A 16001-nucleotide genomic window follows, 5' to 3' on the forward strand; every position below is an offset into this window, starting at 1 on the left:
TGGTTGCCTTTCAATTTGAATAATTGGTTAAATACATACATAATTTTGTTAACCATCCATATAGAAATGTGAAGAGGCTGTCCTCGTTGTGTACTTACCATTCTAATATTTATCAGACACCAACAGCAACAACAAAAATAAATGGATAACCAGTTGGTCATGAAAGCAAAAGAAAAACAAAACAAAGTGCCAGAGAAATTCATAAGGTCTGGCAGCAGCTGTGAAGAAAGAAACTTGGTTAACATTTCAAGTCTGACAACTGTTCTTCAGCTCCTGTCCTTTAGTTCCAATGAAGGGTCAATGGATTTGAAACATTAGCTTTTTCTGTTCTCTTATGGGATGTGGGCATTGTTGAATGGTCCAGCATTTCTTGCCCAACCCCATTTATTCTTGAGAAGGTGATAGTGAGCTGCATTCTTAAACTGCTGAAATTCATTTGGCGTAAGTAGACCCACAATGCAAGAAGGGAGGGAGAGAATTTCAGGATTTTGACATAACAATATTTAAGGATTGGTGATATATTTCCAAGTTGGGATGATGAGTGACTTGGAGGGAAACTTGGAGTCGGCGGTATTTCCACATGTATGCTGCCCTTGTCCTTCTGGTTACAAGTTTTTGAGTTTGGAAGGTGCTGTCTGAGGAGCCTCTGTGAATTTCTGCAGTTCATCCTACTGATCATGCACAATGTTGCTTCTGACCATTTGTGGGAGAGAGAGTGAATGTTTGGGGATGTGCTGCTAATCAAGTGGGTTGCTTTGTCTTGGATGGTGTCAACCTTCTTGAGTGTTCTTGGATCTGTATTCATCCGGCAAGTGGGGAGTATTCCATCACACTCCTGACTTGTGCCCTTTAGACAATGTGTAGGTTTCGGGCAGTCAGGAGGTGAATTATATGTTCCAGTAATCCCAGCCTCTGACCTGTTCTTACTTATGTATTTAAATGGCAAGTCCAGTTCGGTCTGATCAGTGATAACCTCCAGGATGTTGATAGTGGGATGGTAGCGCCACTGAATGTCAAAGAAGATGAATAGATTGTTCTTATTGGCAATGGTTATCACCTGGCCTTTGTATGGTGTTTAATGCTGCTTGCCACTTTTCAGCCCATGCTGGATATTGTGGATGTTGTTGTATCAGAGATAATGAGAACTGCAGATGCTGGAGAATCCAAGACAACAAAGTGTGGAGCTGGATGAACACAGCAGGCCAAGCAGCATCTCAGGAGCACAAAAGCTGACGTTTCGGGCATAGACCCTTCATCGGGGGGGGGGGGGGGGGGGGGGGCCTCTCTGATGAAGGGTCTAGGCCCGAAACGTCAGCTTTTATGCTCCTGAGATGCTGCTTGTCTGCTGTGTTCATCCAGCTCCACACTTTTGTGATTGACTGATTTCCAACAACCGCAACCATCTTCCTATGTGCAGGTATGATTCAAACTAGTGGAGAGCATTACTAGGGCTCTTTGCTGCCACATCCAGTCAAATGTGGCCTTGATGTCAAGATCAATCTCTCACCTTATCTCTGGAATTCAGGTCTTTTGTCCAAGTTTGAACCAAAGCTGTAATGAGGTCAGGAACTGAGTGGCCCTGGTGGAACAAAACTGTGTGTCAGTGAGCAGGTTAACGTTATTGTGGTGGAATTCAAATCTGAGCTTGTAGAACATTACCCTAGATTACAAATAGTGATAATACCATTAGGTCATCACCTCCCCGGAAAAATTCTGCTTCTTTCTCTACAGATGCTGTGAAACCTGCTGAATTTCTTCAGTATTTTCTGTTTCTAGTGAAATGTTGGCCTTTGCTTCAAAGACAATAGTGTATAAAAGCAGGGAAATTTGCTGAAACACCGCAAGGCCCGAGTCACACCACAGCTGGAATGCTGTCAACAATTCTGGGCCCCTTACCTAAGGAAAGATATATTGACGTTGAGGCAGTCCAGCAAAGGTTCACTAGGCTGATACCAGGTATGGAGGAGAGGTTGAATAGATTGGGCCAGTACTCATTGAAATATGGAAGAATGAGGAGCAACCTAATTGGAACATTCAAAATGCTGAAGGATCTTGACAGGATAGATGTGGAATATTTGTTTCCCCTTATGGGAGAGCCTAGGAGCAGAGGGCACAATTTCTGAATAACGTCATTTAAGAAAGAGATAAGGAGGAATGTTTTTGCCTTAGAGGGATATTGTTGTTGGATCATTAAAATTTTCCAAGGCTGAGATAGACAGATTTTTAATCAATAAGGGAATCAAAGGTGATAGGAAAAAGGCAGGAAAATTGAGTTGAGGTTTATCAGATCAGCCATGAACTGAATGGTAGAGCAGACATGTTGTGCTGAACTGTTGCCCTACTACAATCAAACCACCTGCATACCCAACATTCTACTATTCTCCGTGTGCCTATCCAACAGTTGCTTAAAGTCTGTAAAGTATTTGACTCCACTACCACTGCCGGCAAAGCATTCCACACACCCACCACTCTCTGTGTAAAGAACCTACCTCTGACATCTCCGCTATACCTTCCACCAATCACCTTAAAATTATGCCCCCTCATAATAGTCAATTCTGGTCTGGGGAAAAAGTCTCTGACTATCCACTCTATCCATGCCTCTCATGATTTTGTATACCTCTATCAAGTCATCTCTCATCCTTTTTCACTCCAATGAAAAAGCCCTAGCTCACCCAACCTTTCCTCATAAGACCTGCTCTCTGATCCAGGCAGCATTCTGGAAAATCTCCTCTGCACCCACTCTAAAGCTTCCACATCCTTCCTATAATCTCTGTGCTTTTGTTTAATCATCAGAAGTGATATTTCATTCTGATGAATAGTTATTGTTGCCTGTGGATTGACTTGCTGGCAATGTTCTATTTTATTTACAATTTCAAGTAAGGCAGTTGCTTTTTATTTCAAGAGCAGTAAGTAGTTATATGAAAAATAAAGTAATTACTTCTAATTTTTTTGCCAGCACCATTCAATGTTGTTGATGTAGCGTTATCAGTGTTAATGAAGTCTTGCAGAATTTGAAGCCTATGTGAAAAGTGAACATGGGCAGTTACCCGATGCATTAGTGTCTAAATTTGTATCTGGATTCAATTCAAGTTACAAGTTATCCAATTCAATCTACAGTTAATGTGAATGTAATATTTTAATTATCCAAGTTACATAACTTTCAATCTAGGTTTATGAGAGACATGTGCTAATGAGTTAAACAATTGCAGAACGGGTTAATGACAGGAATATGCTTGAGATTTGAGTTTGGGCTGTGAAATAGAAGAGCTTATGGTAGGAAATAGTTCAAAGTTCTTTCTACGATCTGATTTAAGTAATTTGTAATGTGAGGTAGCTTTTTGTTTTCTTCTGAGATATTCCTGAGCATCAGAGATTTTTTATGCACATTGTATTGTCTGTCATTTAGAATAAGGACCAGGTGCAGAATTAACAAAAAATTCACATCCCTGGAGATTGGCATTGAGCATTAGAACATTGTTTGGAACCTGTGTCCTTTCACCTCTGGGAGTTGAGTTTGAATCCAGTTCAAATAACAGATGGTAAGAAAGCTTCCTTCCAATGGCTGTTAAGGTTTGTGAGTTAAATTGATGTCATTGGCTTCCATCTGGTCATCAGAAACCCAAACCCACGGTTTACAGCTGCTTTGTACTTCACACTAACATTTTCTTTTCAGCCTACACTAAGGTAGTGTCGAGAAGACAAGAACGAAGTAAATTCTACCTACTGCAAAAGAAATTCATACCATAACACTTGTGAAAATGCTGACCTAAATAACATTTTTGATGCCTAAATTTAGTCAATTTTCTTTCATGTCCATTTCTGAAATAATATTAATTCTATTGCATTGCATAGTAAAAATTATAGAATAAAAAGTTTCACCATTTCCTTTGTATTCAGTTGTTCATTTTTTATTGCATAAGTAAGAAAATCCTCGGCAATCCCAGCAGCCCATGAATTATAATCAAAGTGTTTAGTTGCTTTTGCAGAATAATTACTGACTATGTACAATTCACAAAATCCAGCAGGTATTTGTGAAATCCAATGTAATTAGCTCAATTAGTCGTGATAAACTAGAAACATGGCCAGTGCTTTATGTTTTTTTACAAATGTTTGTAAAATCTCAATTCCAAGTGAATATTTTTCAAGCTATAAATGAGATAATGTATCTCAAGAACTAAAAAGATTCAATATCACAACACCCTCATTAACTACAAACACCTCTGTCTTAATGAAATGTGAGGCTGGATGAACACAGCAGGCATGTGTTCATCCAGCCTCACATTTTATTATCTTGGAATTCTCCAGCATCTGCAGTTCCCATTATCTCTGTCTTAATGAAGTAGTGATATTTGATTTTATTAAGTTTAATCACAATATAAGTCAAAATAGCCTAATATAAGACACCAGAAAACTTGTCCTGTCTTAATCGTTCCCACATCATTCATTTTTGTGAAAAATCTCAGAGGCCAACAGGGTGGCATGTGTGGTGGTTGTCATGCCAACTGCAACTGGATATGGAGTTTGTGAATCTACTCACTGGAGAGAGAGGTAGAAGAGTGATTTTGGCATAAAGTGTCGCTGAACTTCTGAGTCCTTGAAGCAATTGCATGATGTGCAAGTTTCTTTACTGCTGGTGTGATATTCATCTAACCCATTGTACATCTGTTATAAAATATCAATGCTTCTGCCTGCTAATTGCTCTTATATTGTGTAGTAGCGATCAACTCTTTTGCAGAATTTGCTTGAATCTAAGAAAGCCATGCATTTTTTTTTCACATTGTCAAGATATGTTCTCTAGAGTAATAAAGACATTTAACATGATGTGTAAAATGATGTGGAGGCGCCAGTGTTGAACTGGGGTGGACAAGATCAGAAATCACCCAACAGCAGGTTATACTCCAAAAGGTTTATTTGAAAACACAAGCTTTCAGAGTCTTATTCCTTCTTCAGGTGTTAGTGAGAGAGGTAGTACCAGACACAGAATTTATAGGTAAAAGATCGCTTATGAGAATGCACTAGACAAACCTAGGTTGCCTTTAAATCTTTAATCAGAAGGTTTTAATTGATTAATGTATGTATGTAAACCCCTGAATTCCTTTGAAGTCACTGTCCTGAGAAAATTAAAGGTTTTATCAGTGTAAAGAAGAGGTGACATTTTAGATCAGACAATGAAATCTGTTTATGTTTTGGTTTGGAGTCAGACAGTTTTATTGCTAAAGTGGAATTTTTAAAATGCCATATTGGCTGACTGTCGATAAATTGTGTGTTTTTTGAACAATATAGAATGTATCCACAAATACAAATTCACACCATAGATTCATGTGTGTGTGTCTATGAGAGAGAGGGGGGTCACCTGTAGTGCGACATGAACCCAAGATTCTGGTTGAGGCTGTCCTCGTGGGCACCGAACTTGGATATCAGCCTCTTTTCGGCGACTCGGTTGTTGTGTATCCTGAAGTTAAGGTTAAGGCGCTTGCTGTAGAGTTTGTGTATAAGATGATTCTGGAGTTTGCGCGAGTGCATTGGCAAAGTCTCTCAGCGTAATCAGTGTTATAGGTCGACTTCAGTGGGTTTGTGATCTGTAGTCCTTTCAGGATATTTTGTGCTTTCTTGCATTTCTGTAGAAACTTAATGTCTATGTTGATTTGCACGATCTTCTTGGAGATTCTCTCCACCTTGAGCTGGCTATTGGTGGTGTCGATGGTAGCCATGCTGTGGAGATGCTGATGTCGGACTAGGATGGACAAGGTCGGAAATCACACGACACCAGGTTATAGTCCAAAAGGTTTATTTGAAAACACAAGCTTTCAGAGTCTAAGATAACAAGGTGTGGAGCTGGATGAACACAGCAGGCCAAGCAGCATCAGAGGAGCAGGAAAGCTGCTGCTTGGCCTGCTGTGTTCATCCAGCTCCACACCTCATTATCTTAGATTCTCCAGCATCTGCAGTTCCTATTATCTCTGAAACAGCCTACAGCGTCTTACTAGATAATAAAATGTGAGGCTGGATGAACACAGCAGGCCAAGCAGCATCTCAGGAGCACAAAAGCTGACGTTTCGGGCCTAGACCCTTCATCAGAGAGGGGGATGGGGGGAGGGAACTGGAATAAATAGGGAGAGAGGGGGAGGCGGACCGAAGATGGAGAGCAAAGAAGATAGGTGGAGAGGGTGTAGGTGGGGAGGTAGGGAGGGGATAGGTCAGTCCAGGGAAGACGGACAGGTCAAGGAGGTGGGATGAGGTTAGTAGGTAGCTGGGGGTGCGGCTAGGGGTGGGAGGAAGGGATGGGTGAGAGGAAGAACCGGTTAGGGAGGCAGAGACAGGTTGGACTGGTTTTGGGATGCAGTGGGTGGGGGGGAAGAGCTGGGCTGGTTGTGTGGTGCAGTGGGGGGAGGGGATGAACTGGGCTGGTTTAGGGATGCAGTGGGGGAAGGGGAGATTTTGAAACTGGTGAAGTCCACATTGATACCATATGGCTGCAGGGTTCCCAGGCGGAATATGAGTTGCTGTTCCTGCAACCTTCGGGTGGCATCATTGTGGCAGTGCAGGAGGCCCATGATGGACATGTCATCAAGAGAATGGGAGGGGGAGTGGAAATGGTTTGCGACTGGGAGGTGCAGTTGTTTGTTGCGAACTGAGCGGAGGTGTTCTGCAAAGCGGTCCCCAAGCCTCCGCTTGGTTTCCCCAATGTAGAGAAAGCCGCACCGGGTACAGTGGATGCAGTATACCACATTGGCAGATGTGCAGGTGAACCTCTGCTTAATGTGGAATGTCATCTTGGGGCCTGGGATGGGGTCCATCATGGGCCTCCTGCACTGCCACAATGATGCCACCCGAAGGTTGCAGGAACAGCAACTCATATTCCGCCTGGGAACCCTGCAGCCATATGGTATCAATGTGGACTTCACCAGTTTCAAAATCTCCCCTTCCCCCACTGCATCCCTAAACCAGCCCAGTTCATCCCCTCCCCCCACTGCACCACACAACCAGCCCAGCTCTTCCCCCCCACCCACTGCATCCCAAAACCAGTCCAACCTGTCTCTGCCTCCCTAACCGGTTCTTCCTCTCACCCATCCCTTCCTCCCACCCCCAGCCGCACCCCCAGCTACCTACTAACCTCATCCCACCTCCTTGACCTGTCCGTCTTCCCTGGACTGACCTATCCCCTCCCTACCTCCCCACCTACACCCTCTCCACCTATCTTCTTTGCTCTCCATCTTCGGTCCGCCTCCCCCTCTCTCCCTATTTATTCCAGTTCCCTCCCCCCATCCCCCTCTCTGATGAAGGGTCTAGGCCCGAAACGTCAGCTTTTGTGCTCCTGAGATGCTGCTTGGCCTGCTGTGTTCATCCAGCCTCACATTTTATTATCTTGGAATCTCCAGCATCTGCAGTTCCCATTATCTCTGATACAGCGTCTTACTCCTTCTTTAGGTGTTAATGGGTGAGGTGGTATCAGACACAGAATTTATAAGTAAAAGATCAAAGAGTCACACCACTTATGAGGATGTATTAAACAAACCTAAGATGCACTTGAATATTTAATTAGTTGGAAGGTTTTAATTGATTAATGTGTATATGTAAATCCCCAAATTCCTTTGAAGTCACTGCCCTGAGATAATTAAAGATTTTATCAATGTAAAGAAGAGCTAACATTGTAGGTCAGATAATGCATGTTAGGCGTGAGGCCCAATTTAGAATCTGTTTATGTTTTGCTTTGGAGTCAGACTGGATTTATTGCTAAAGTAGAAATTTATAAACACTGACTGTGTCTACAAATTGTTTCAGTAGGAACTGCAGATGCTGGAGAATCTGAGATAACAAGGTGTAGAGCTGGATGAAACAGCAGGCCAAGCAGCATCAGAGGACAAAATAGAATGTACATGCAAATACAAATTCACACCATAGATTCACTTGTGTGTGCCTGTGCTTGTGTGTGCGTCTATGTCTATAATGTGGTAGGGTCACAGGGTGAACCCAAGATCCCGGTTGAGGCCATCCTTGTGACTACTGAATTTGTCTATCGGCCTCTGCTCCGGACTTTGCATTTGTTGTGTATCTTGACGTCTGCCTTGGAGGACATTTACCCGAAGATCAAAGGGCGAATATCCTTGACCGCTGAAATGTTCCCCCTCTGGGACGGAACATCCCTGTCTGGCGGTTGTTGCACGGCGTCCATTCACCCGTTGTCATAGTGTCTGCATGGTTTCACCAATATACCATGGCTCAGGGCATCCTTCCCTGCAGTGTATGAGATAGAGACATCTTCTTCCTTTGGATTCATGGCGAGGAATCACTGAAATAACTACATAGCGATTTCAACAAGTTTCATTCCACCATCAGGCTTACCATGGACTACTCTTTGGAATCAGCCTCATTCTTGGACACACACATCTCCATCAAGGACGGACACCTCTGTACCTCACTCTGCCACAAGCCCATGGATAACCTCACAATGCTGCATTTCTCTAGCTTCCACCGTGAACATGTTAAATAGTCATCCCCGCCAGACAGGCATTCTTACCTTTATCTGACCTATATGTGATTCCAGACCCACAGCAATGTGATTGACTCTTAACTACCTTCTGGGCAATATTAGGGATGGATAACAAATGCTGCCTAGCCAGTGACACCTTCATCCCATAAATGAATACAGGAGACAAGCCCTAGACATGCACAGGATCTGTTCTCATGAGGAGGAATGAGACAGACACCTGACGGTGTTGAACAACACCCTCATAGGAACAGAATACGATGCTCAACTCGTCAATCGCCAGTTCTGATGTGCCACAGCGACAAACTGTAATGACCTCCTCAGAAGACAGACCAGAACACTTCCAGTAGGGTACCCTTCATCATCCAGTACTTTCCGGGAGCAGAGAAACCACACCTTGTTCTTTGCAGCCTTCGACACATTATCAATGGTGAAAAGCATCTCACCAAGATCTTCCCAAGCCTCTCTTCTCACCTTCAAACAACTACCAAACATTAAACAGACCATTGTTTGCAGCAAACTACCCAGCCTTCAGGTAATCATTGACCACAACACTTTATAGCCCTGTCATGGCAACCTCTGCAAGACATGTCAGATCTTTGACATGGATGCTACCATCACCCGTGGGAACACCACCCACCGTGTGCACGGCAGATACTAGTGTGGCTCAAAACGTAATGTAGAAATTATACTGATATATCAAGCAATAAATACCTGAGAAAAGATCAAATGTAGCATTTCAGAAAACAGCACAAAATCTACCACCAACTGTTCTAGCACCATGTACCCCGTTACTGCAGGTGCAGATTTTTGGATTACAGATTGTACGCAAGTACTATATTAACTTCTTATTAAGCAATTTTCTCTATATAATTCAATTTGTGTTTTTTTGGTTTGGCTGAGATGGGGGTCAGTTAGACTGTCGTGATTGTAACAAGGTCAGCAGATGGACCTCAAGAAATGTGAGTTACCTCATTGGACCAGATTAACAGACCTTAGCTGAACAGATAAGAACAGGAATGTCAGCCACCCTGTTCACTCTATGAGATGGCTCTGAGGGAGCTGGAACAGTGCCAAAGACTCTACGTGTAAATGAAGGATGATGTGCTGACCAGATACTGGCTCTTCTACAGAGATAGAGAGTCACCTACAGATATTATTTCAGCATCAATTTTCCTCCAGTTTTTATCAGTTGACATCTGAGATAACCCCCTAGATAATGCACAGAAGTGGTCAAAGTGGCTCATGTTTCCAGCAGCGAAGGATTTGGCCTCAACATCTCCAAAAAATTACACATCTGAAATTGACAGCCAGTTCTCTTTAAAGGTGCAGATTTAGTCTCCAACAAAGTTCCATGGCTATGAATTATTCTTAAGGATCTCTACAAAGTGCCAGTTCTCAACAGAAAACCTGGAAATGGGTAGCAGTAGGCAACTCAAAATTGGGAAGTATTAAATCCCACACGATTCTGCCACCAACAATTAACCATATGTATGTTTTCCAGCAGGATGCATTGTTACTAACTACTTTCCAGTGAGTTCTGCTGGAAAACACAAATAAACAGTACCCGATTCTCCCCTCAGGCAATGAAACTAACTGTAATGCAAGCTTTGCTATCCAGCTGAGATCAGTAAACTCTGCAAAACAGCATTGTACCAATGATTTTGTGGTGTGTATGGCAAAGTTTAACACTGAAATTGATAATAACCTATTTGGGAAATTTAAAAATATGTTTAATTTTTGTTAAGATGGATTATTTATCTAAGTTAACCTGATGTTAATTTTCTTATGATTGTACTTCTGCTTTCACAGTAAACAATTTTTTTTCAAATAAATCTGTTGTCAATCTATACATGAATGCATTAACATTGATAATAATTTAACATCTCTCTTGAGAAATTCATGTTTTGATTGTTTGCAAAGAGAGTTATTTCTGTATTGATTAATTATCATGCTAATGATATTGTTGCGGGATACTTCCTCTTCAAGTGTTTTAAAAAGTCTTGTGTTTTATCTGTGATGTTATATAACAGTAGAAGCTAAATCAAAACTCGGAATTTGCTGTCAGCTTCCCCCGTATCGAAATGTTGATTATCTGAGAAATTAAAGTACAGTAAAGTTTTTATTAACCGGCACCTGTCGGACCAGGGTGTGCTGGTTGATCAAATATTCTGGATAATCAAGAGGTACGTCTGATCAATGTAAAAACGCACATTACGTAGTAGAAACATTATACAGCAGGTATACACATCACCATTATGCTTTATTTACAGCATAAATCACTTGAATAATAATGCAACTTTGCTTTTAAGTGAAACTAGCAGAGAACTTTCTCACTTGCACCCTCAACTGACTTTTTGGACATCTGGGTAGATCGCTGTATTTTGAGGAGAAGTTGACTCAAAATTTAATTAACTGTTGATGTTTCATGTGGCCATTCAATTGAAAAACAAATATATTTACATTGAAGGAGTATTTTTTAAATTTATAATAATTTGACAAAATAATATAGTAAACTTCAATAAAATAAATTAACTACAGATTTTTCTGGTTCATAAGGTGCCAGTTAAAAAAGTTTGCTTTACCTCATTTGATGATGGCAGATGCTGAATTTAATAACAATACAAATCCTTCTAGACTAACTGAAAACATACTCAAGAAAATTCTAATGGAGAGGGTGCCTGTACGATGTGACTAAATATTGACACCTTCATGTTACAACTCACTGGAGTAGCAGCTAGAAATTGAGTCCCGCTATTCCCAATTTTCTAAAGAAAGCACAAACCAAGTTGCTTGGCTTAGCACGAGTTATTATTCGTGAGAGTAATTAGACTCTAGCTGCAGGTAAACTGTTATAAACTGTCGCATATAATGCTATTAATTAAAATGCTAATCTCTTTATAAGTTCTTCCTTACACGCATACAGACACACACACACACACAGAGTCAGAAAAAATAGGTTATTGGATGGGGCGGGTGGGAACTTGAAAGACAGTTCAGTAACCTTTGTTTCCACATTCTGTTGTTGAGATGATGTTTATAACTGTCCTGCTGGCTAGCAAGTTGCTTCAGGCATCTTTCTCTGGTCCTTCCACTGATTGCTGAGAGACATAAAGTGGCTGGCTCACTTTTAAGAAGTCTCTGCCTTAACAATTAAAAGTCACAGCTTACAACAACTATTGAGGGAAATATAAATTGGTTTTCGTCAAGTTTACACTGAGTTTTGACTGTAGAGAACAGAGACACCATTCCTGAACTGGTATGAACTGAATATTCTCTCTCCGTAACTTGTTCCCAGCTCCAACCTGTTCAGTTAACTGCAAACCAAACACACAGTTGCTGGCAGGAAACATGTCTCTGCCATCAACAAATGCTTGCAAGAATGATCCTGGGGATGAAGGAACTTATCATATGAGGAGCGGCTGAGGACTCTCGATCTGTACTGAATGGAATTTAGGAAGATGAGGAGGTATCTAATTGAAATTTACAGAATAATGACAGGCCTGGATATGGTGGACATGGAGAAGGTGTTTCTGATAGTAGGAGAGCGTAGGACCCGAGGGCACAGCCTCAGAGTGAGGAGACGACTTTTTAGAATGGAAATAAGGAGGAATTTCTTCAGTCAGAGGGTGGTTAATCTGTGGAACTGATTGCTGCAGAGGGCTGTGGAGATCAAGTCATTCAGTGTATTTAAGACATAGGTCTTCATTGATAAAGGGATCAAGGCTTTCGATGAGAAGGCAGGAAAATGTGGTTGAGAAACATATCAGCCATGATCGAATCATAGAGCAGACTGTATTGTCCAAATAGCTTATGTCTTGTGATCTTACAACCAATAGACTAGGCAGCTTCTTTTCGCCAGTTGTCTGTACACCCCTCAGTTCCAAATCGACTGCAACTGAAACATCAATTAGTGCTTGTTCAGTTGTTAACATGATGTTTGGCATTGGTGTCAGTTTACTGGTTTTCAAAACATACAGCCTTTCAAATACTGGTTCTTAAAACAGGTCTTTCACATTTCAGACCAGAGTTTTAAAAAACCACACAAAAAAGGCGCAACCTTTACACCTCAAAATTGCCTAAGTGAGTCCCAGCTGGATGAAGACCAGACAGTGAGAATGGAATAGAAGTGTAATGGGCAGAGGGGAAAAAATAACTAACTTGATGAAACCTTATGCCATCCATGGCCAGTCCAGTTATGAAGACAAACATGCAGTCTGTCATTTGGATTTCAATAAATGACGCTGTGTCTCACTATAAACAAAACTAATGTGTAAACAGGTGGAAAAGTCACAAAGAGCATAGTTTCGATCAGCATTTAAGTTACAGACTTTTACATTTAAAATATGCACAAACTAATGAATAAATCTTTCACAAAATTAGTTCTTTCCCTTAAATTACCTTTAAAATGAAGTTATGAAGACTGATTCCCAATGTTCCAGGGCTAAGATTATGTAAACTGTCAGATTTTTGGAGGTGAATAACGATATATACTATAATCACATGGTTCCAGTTATGTCATAAATCACAAGGACAGGCTTGAATGTCTTCTGAATCCATGGCTTTGTATTTGTTCACTGATTATTATCTGTTACTTTTTTAGTAAATAAGCAAGGAAGATTTCACTATAATTTTTATGGTAACATTAGTTAAAAACCAAGCGAGAAGTGCCTGATCAAAAGTTGTGACAAGCAATGTGATACAATTACCATACATCAATATTAACATTTAATTAACACCTGATAAAAATTGTTTTGTATTTCAATCTAATTATTAGACCATTAACAGGATTGTTGATAATAGTACCACAGAATTTCAGATGACAAATTACAGCTCAGGAGGATGCCATTCAGCCATCAAGTTGGCATGAGCTCGCCAAATAAGCATTTCATGTAATGGCATTGTATCTGCAACTCTGCAGCCTGTGCCTTTTGAATGCCTTGATTGAACCTGCCTCTACTGAGGTCTCTCAGGCATTGCATTCCAGATCCTAACTGCTCATTGCATGAAAAAGTTTTTTGCCACATCGGTTTTTTTTACTTTTAAAACGTATTTAAAACATTGTTGTACTAACAAGTAATTGGTTACTGTTCTAACGAAGTAGCACAAGCACAATGAGAGGAATGACCTCCTTGGCTGCAGTAAGATTTTATGATACTATTGTATGTTATTCCATAATAGTAACTAACAATATTAATCAGCTAAAAAGTGGTCTGTCTTAAACTTCGTATTATTCAACTCGTGATACAATAATAAGAGGCTTATTTGATTTAAATTGAATTGTATTTTATCTGATGAATTTAATTAGTGCTTCCCTCCTTCTTATCCTTGTTAACAGGTTCAGCATGTTTGTTAATTTATGAGTATCCTGTTTTTTATTTGCTTTGCAGTTATATTATTTTAGAGGAGAAGCAACCTGTACTTTGATTGTAATTTGATTTACCATGACTTCTTGGATGCCGAACAGAAAAGGTGGTGTTCAGTACTGTAGACACTTCTTAGCAGACAACAGTGTGTTCCATGGTAAGTTATCTCACTTTACCTTTTAAATAAAAAGTAAATAAATTTTTACAAGTCATAAATCAATGCATCAAGCCAAAGAACAGGTTTGTAATAAAAATGAGAAGATACTTTTATACTGTAAGTAACAAGCTATTTAGCATGTACAAAGAAAGAATGCAGCTTTACACTATTCATGTGTGTTTCTGTATAAGCAATACAAATGCAGTACATAGGAATGAACAGGTAATGTACACGTATGATAAAAGGTTAATGCAAGGTTTTTTTGGACCCCAGACCAGTGTGACCCCAAAAACCAGGTGATGTATTCCTTATATTAACATGAGTGGTGCAGTGCTGAAGATTCTTTTTTATTCGTGGAATGTGGCTGTCACTTGCTTTTAATGTTATTGTAAAAATGTAGATCAACATTCTTATTTAAAGTAAGTTTTCACCTGTTTATCCTTTGAATAATAATGAATGTTAAGAATTGAGAAATATCATTTTTAGTGATTCTTAATAACCTTTATCTAGCTAAAATCTAGTGGTGGGGTTTTAGGCTCCCCCAGGTCTGCATGTGAAAGGGGTAGATGAGACAAGAATAAGCAAGCGATGGCTCATACCTGCCCACAAATGGCAAGTAATTACATGAATTTATTAAGGGCCTCTTGATGTTTGTTGTTGAATTAGGATGGACCAGAGGGCCTGCAAGTTCCCTGTGTAGTGGGAACACTAGTGGTAACTGAAGGCAGTCTCTCAATGGCAGACCAGGAAGCTGCAATATCCTAGCCAGGCTTATAGGTAACCACTGTCTGCAGGCAGAGGGATTCTCCCCCTACAATAGTGGCCCAACTACATTTTAACTGCAAGAGTCCCTCTCCTTTACTGACAGCTGACTGCTAACAAGCTGGAGGACCTTCAATTGGTCCTTCGGATTTGAGCCTGCCTGTCACCCTTAATTGTGTAAAAAAAAGTAGAAGAAATGTGGATGATGGAAATCAGAAACAAAACAGAAATTGCTGGCAAAACTCAGCAAGTCTGGCAGCATCTGTGGAGAGAAATCAGAGTTAATGTTTTGGGTCCAGTGAAGAAGAATGTTCACTGGACCCGAAATGTTTACTCTGATTTCTCTCCACAGATGCTACCAGACTTGCAGAGTTTTTCCAGCAATTTCTGTTTATGTGACCCTTAATAGTGTGCCGAGCTCCCTTTATGTCCACTAATTCGACATCACTGAAAGTCTAAAAGTTAGGCAGAATGTGGGCCAGGAGCAGGCAGGTGGGATTAGTTTAGTTTGGGATTATGTTTAGCATAGGCTGTTTGGATAAATGGGTCTGTTTCGGTGCTGCATGGCTCTATTTCTTTATTTAGAATCATCATCAGTTGTGTCTATGGGCAGAATCAAGGTACTTTGCAATCAATCCAAGAAAAATAGAAACGCCCAAAAATTAACAGAGCAAAGTGAATTTATATGATTATACACTTTGTTATCAGGGTTTAAAGTTTAACAATAAATAAAGTTTATTCTTTATTTGAATAAGATATGGCATTAGAATATCCTTAAACTTTACTGTTTTTGATCTTAATTCAGATAGTTATGTTTGAGTTCTGTAGCTGGTAACTGCTCGGAAATAAGTAGTGATGTTTTGAGTTTGGCAGCAATCTTGTGAAGAAAACAGAGTTGTTACTACCTGATGTAGAGTTACTGGATCTGAAATGTTAACTCTGCTTTCTTCCCACAGATGCTGCCAAACCTGCTGAGTTTCACCAGCAGTTTCAGTTTTTGTTTCAGATCTCCAGCAACTAAATTTGTTTTATCATATTGACCATATCTGTTCATGATTGATTTCAGTCTGCACTCCCGTAAAGCATCAAAGTAATTGTAGCAATCAGAGCCAGCAATTACAGTGGATTCTCTTTGCTGTATATTTCAATGGCTTTACGTTGCAGCTGTCTGATTCAGCTTGACAATACCGGTACCTCGTAATCCAAGGAGAAGCAAAGGATATAAAAA

The 16001-nt window shown here is 40.4% G+C and overlaps 1 protein-coding gene across 1 annotated transcript in view; it reads left to right on the forward strand.

The window, feature by feature from the left end:
- The window catches only part of plch1 (phospholipase C, eta 1), a 145775-nt gene that overhangs the window by 10276 nt on the left and 119498 nt on the right, over positions 1 to 16001 (forward strand). The window contains exon 2 of the mRNA XM_059651088.1: positions 13879 to 14011. Within this exon, the coding sequence (XP_059507071.1) occupies positions 13933 to 14011 (79 nt within the window). The 5' untranslated portion in view covers positions 13879 to 13932. The remainder of the gene's footprint in view (positions 1 to 13878; positions 14012 to 16001) is intronic.

The sequence above is a fragment of the Stegostoma tigrinum genome, chromosome 14 (assembly GCF_030684315.1).
Source record: "Stegostoma tigrinum isolate sSteTig4 chromosome 14, sSteTig4.hap1, whole genome shotgun sequence".
In the NCBI taxonomy this organism is placed as follows: domain Eukaryota; kingdom Metazoa; phylum Chordata; class Chondrichthyes; order Orectolobiformes; family Stegostomatidae; genus Stegostoma; species Stegostoma tigrinum.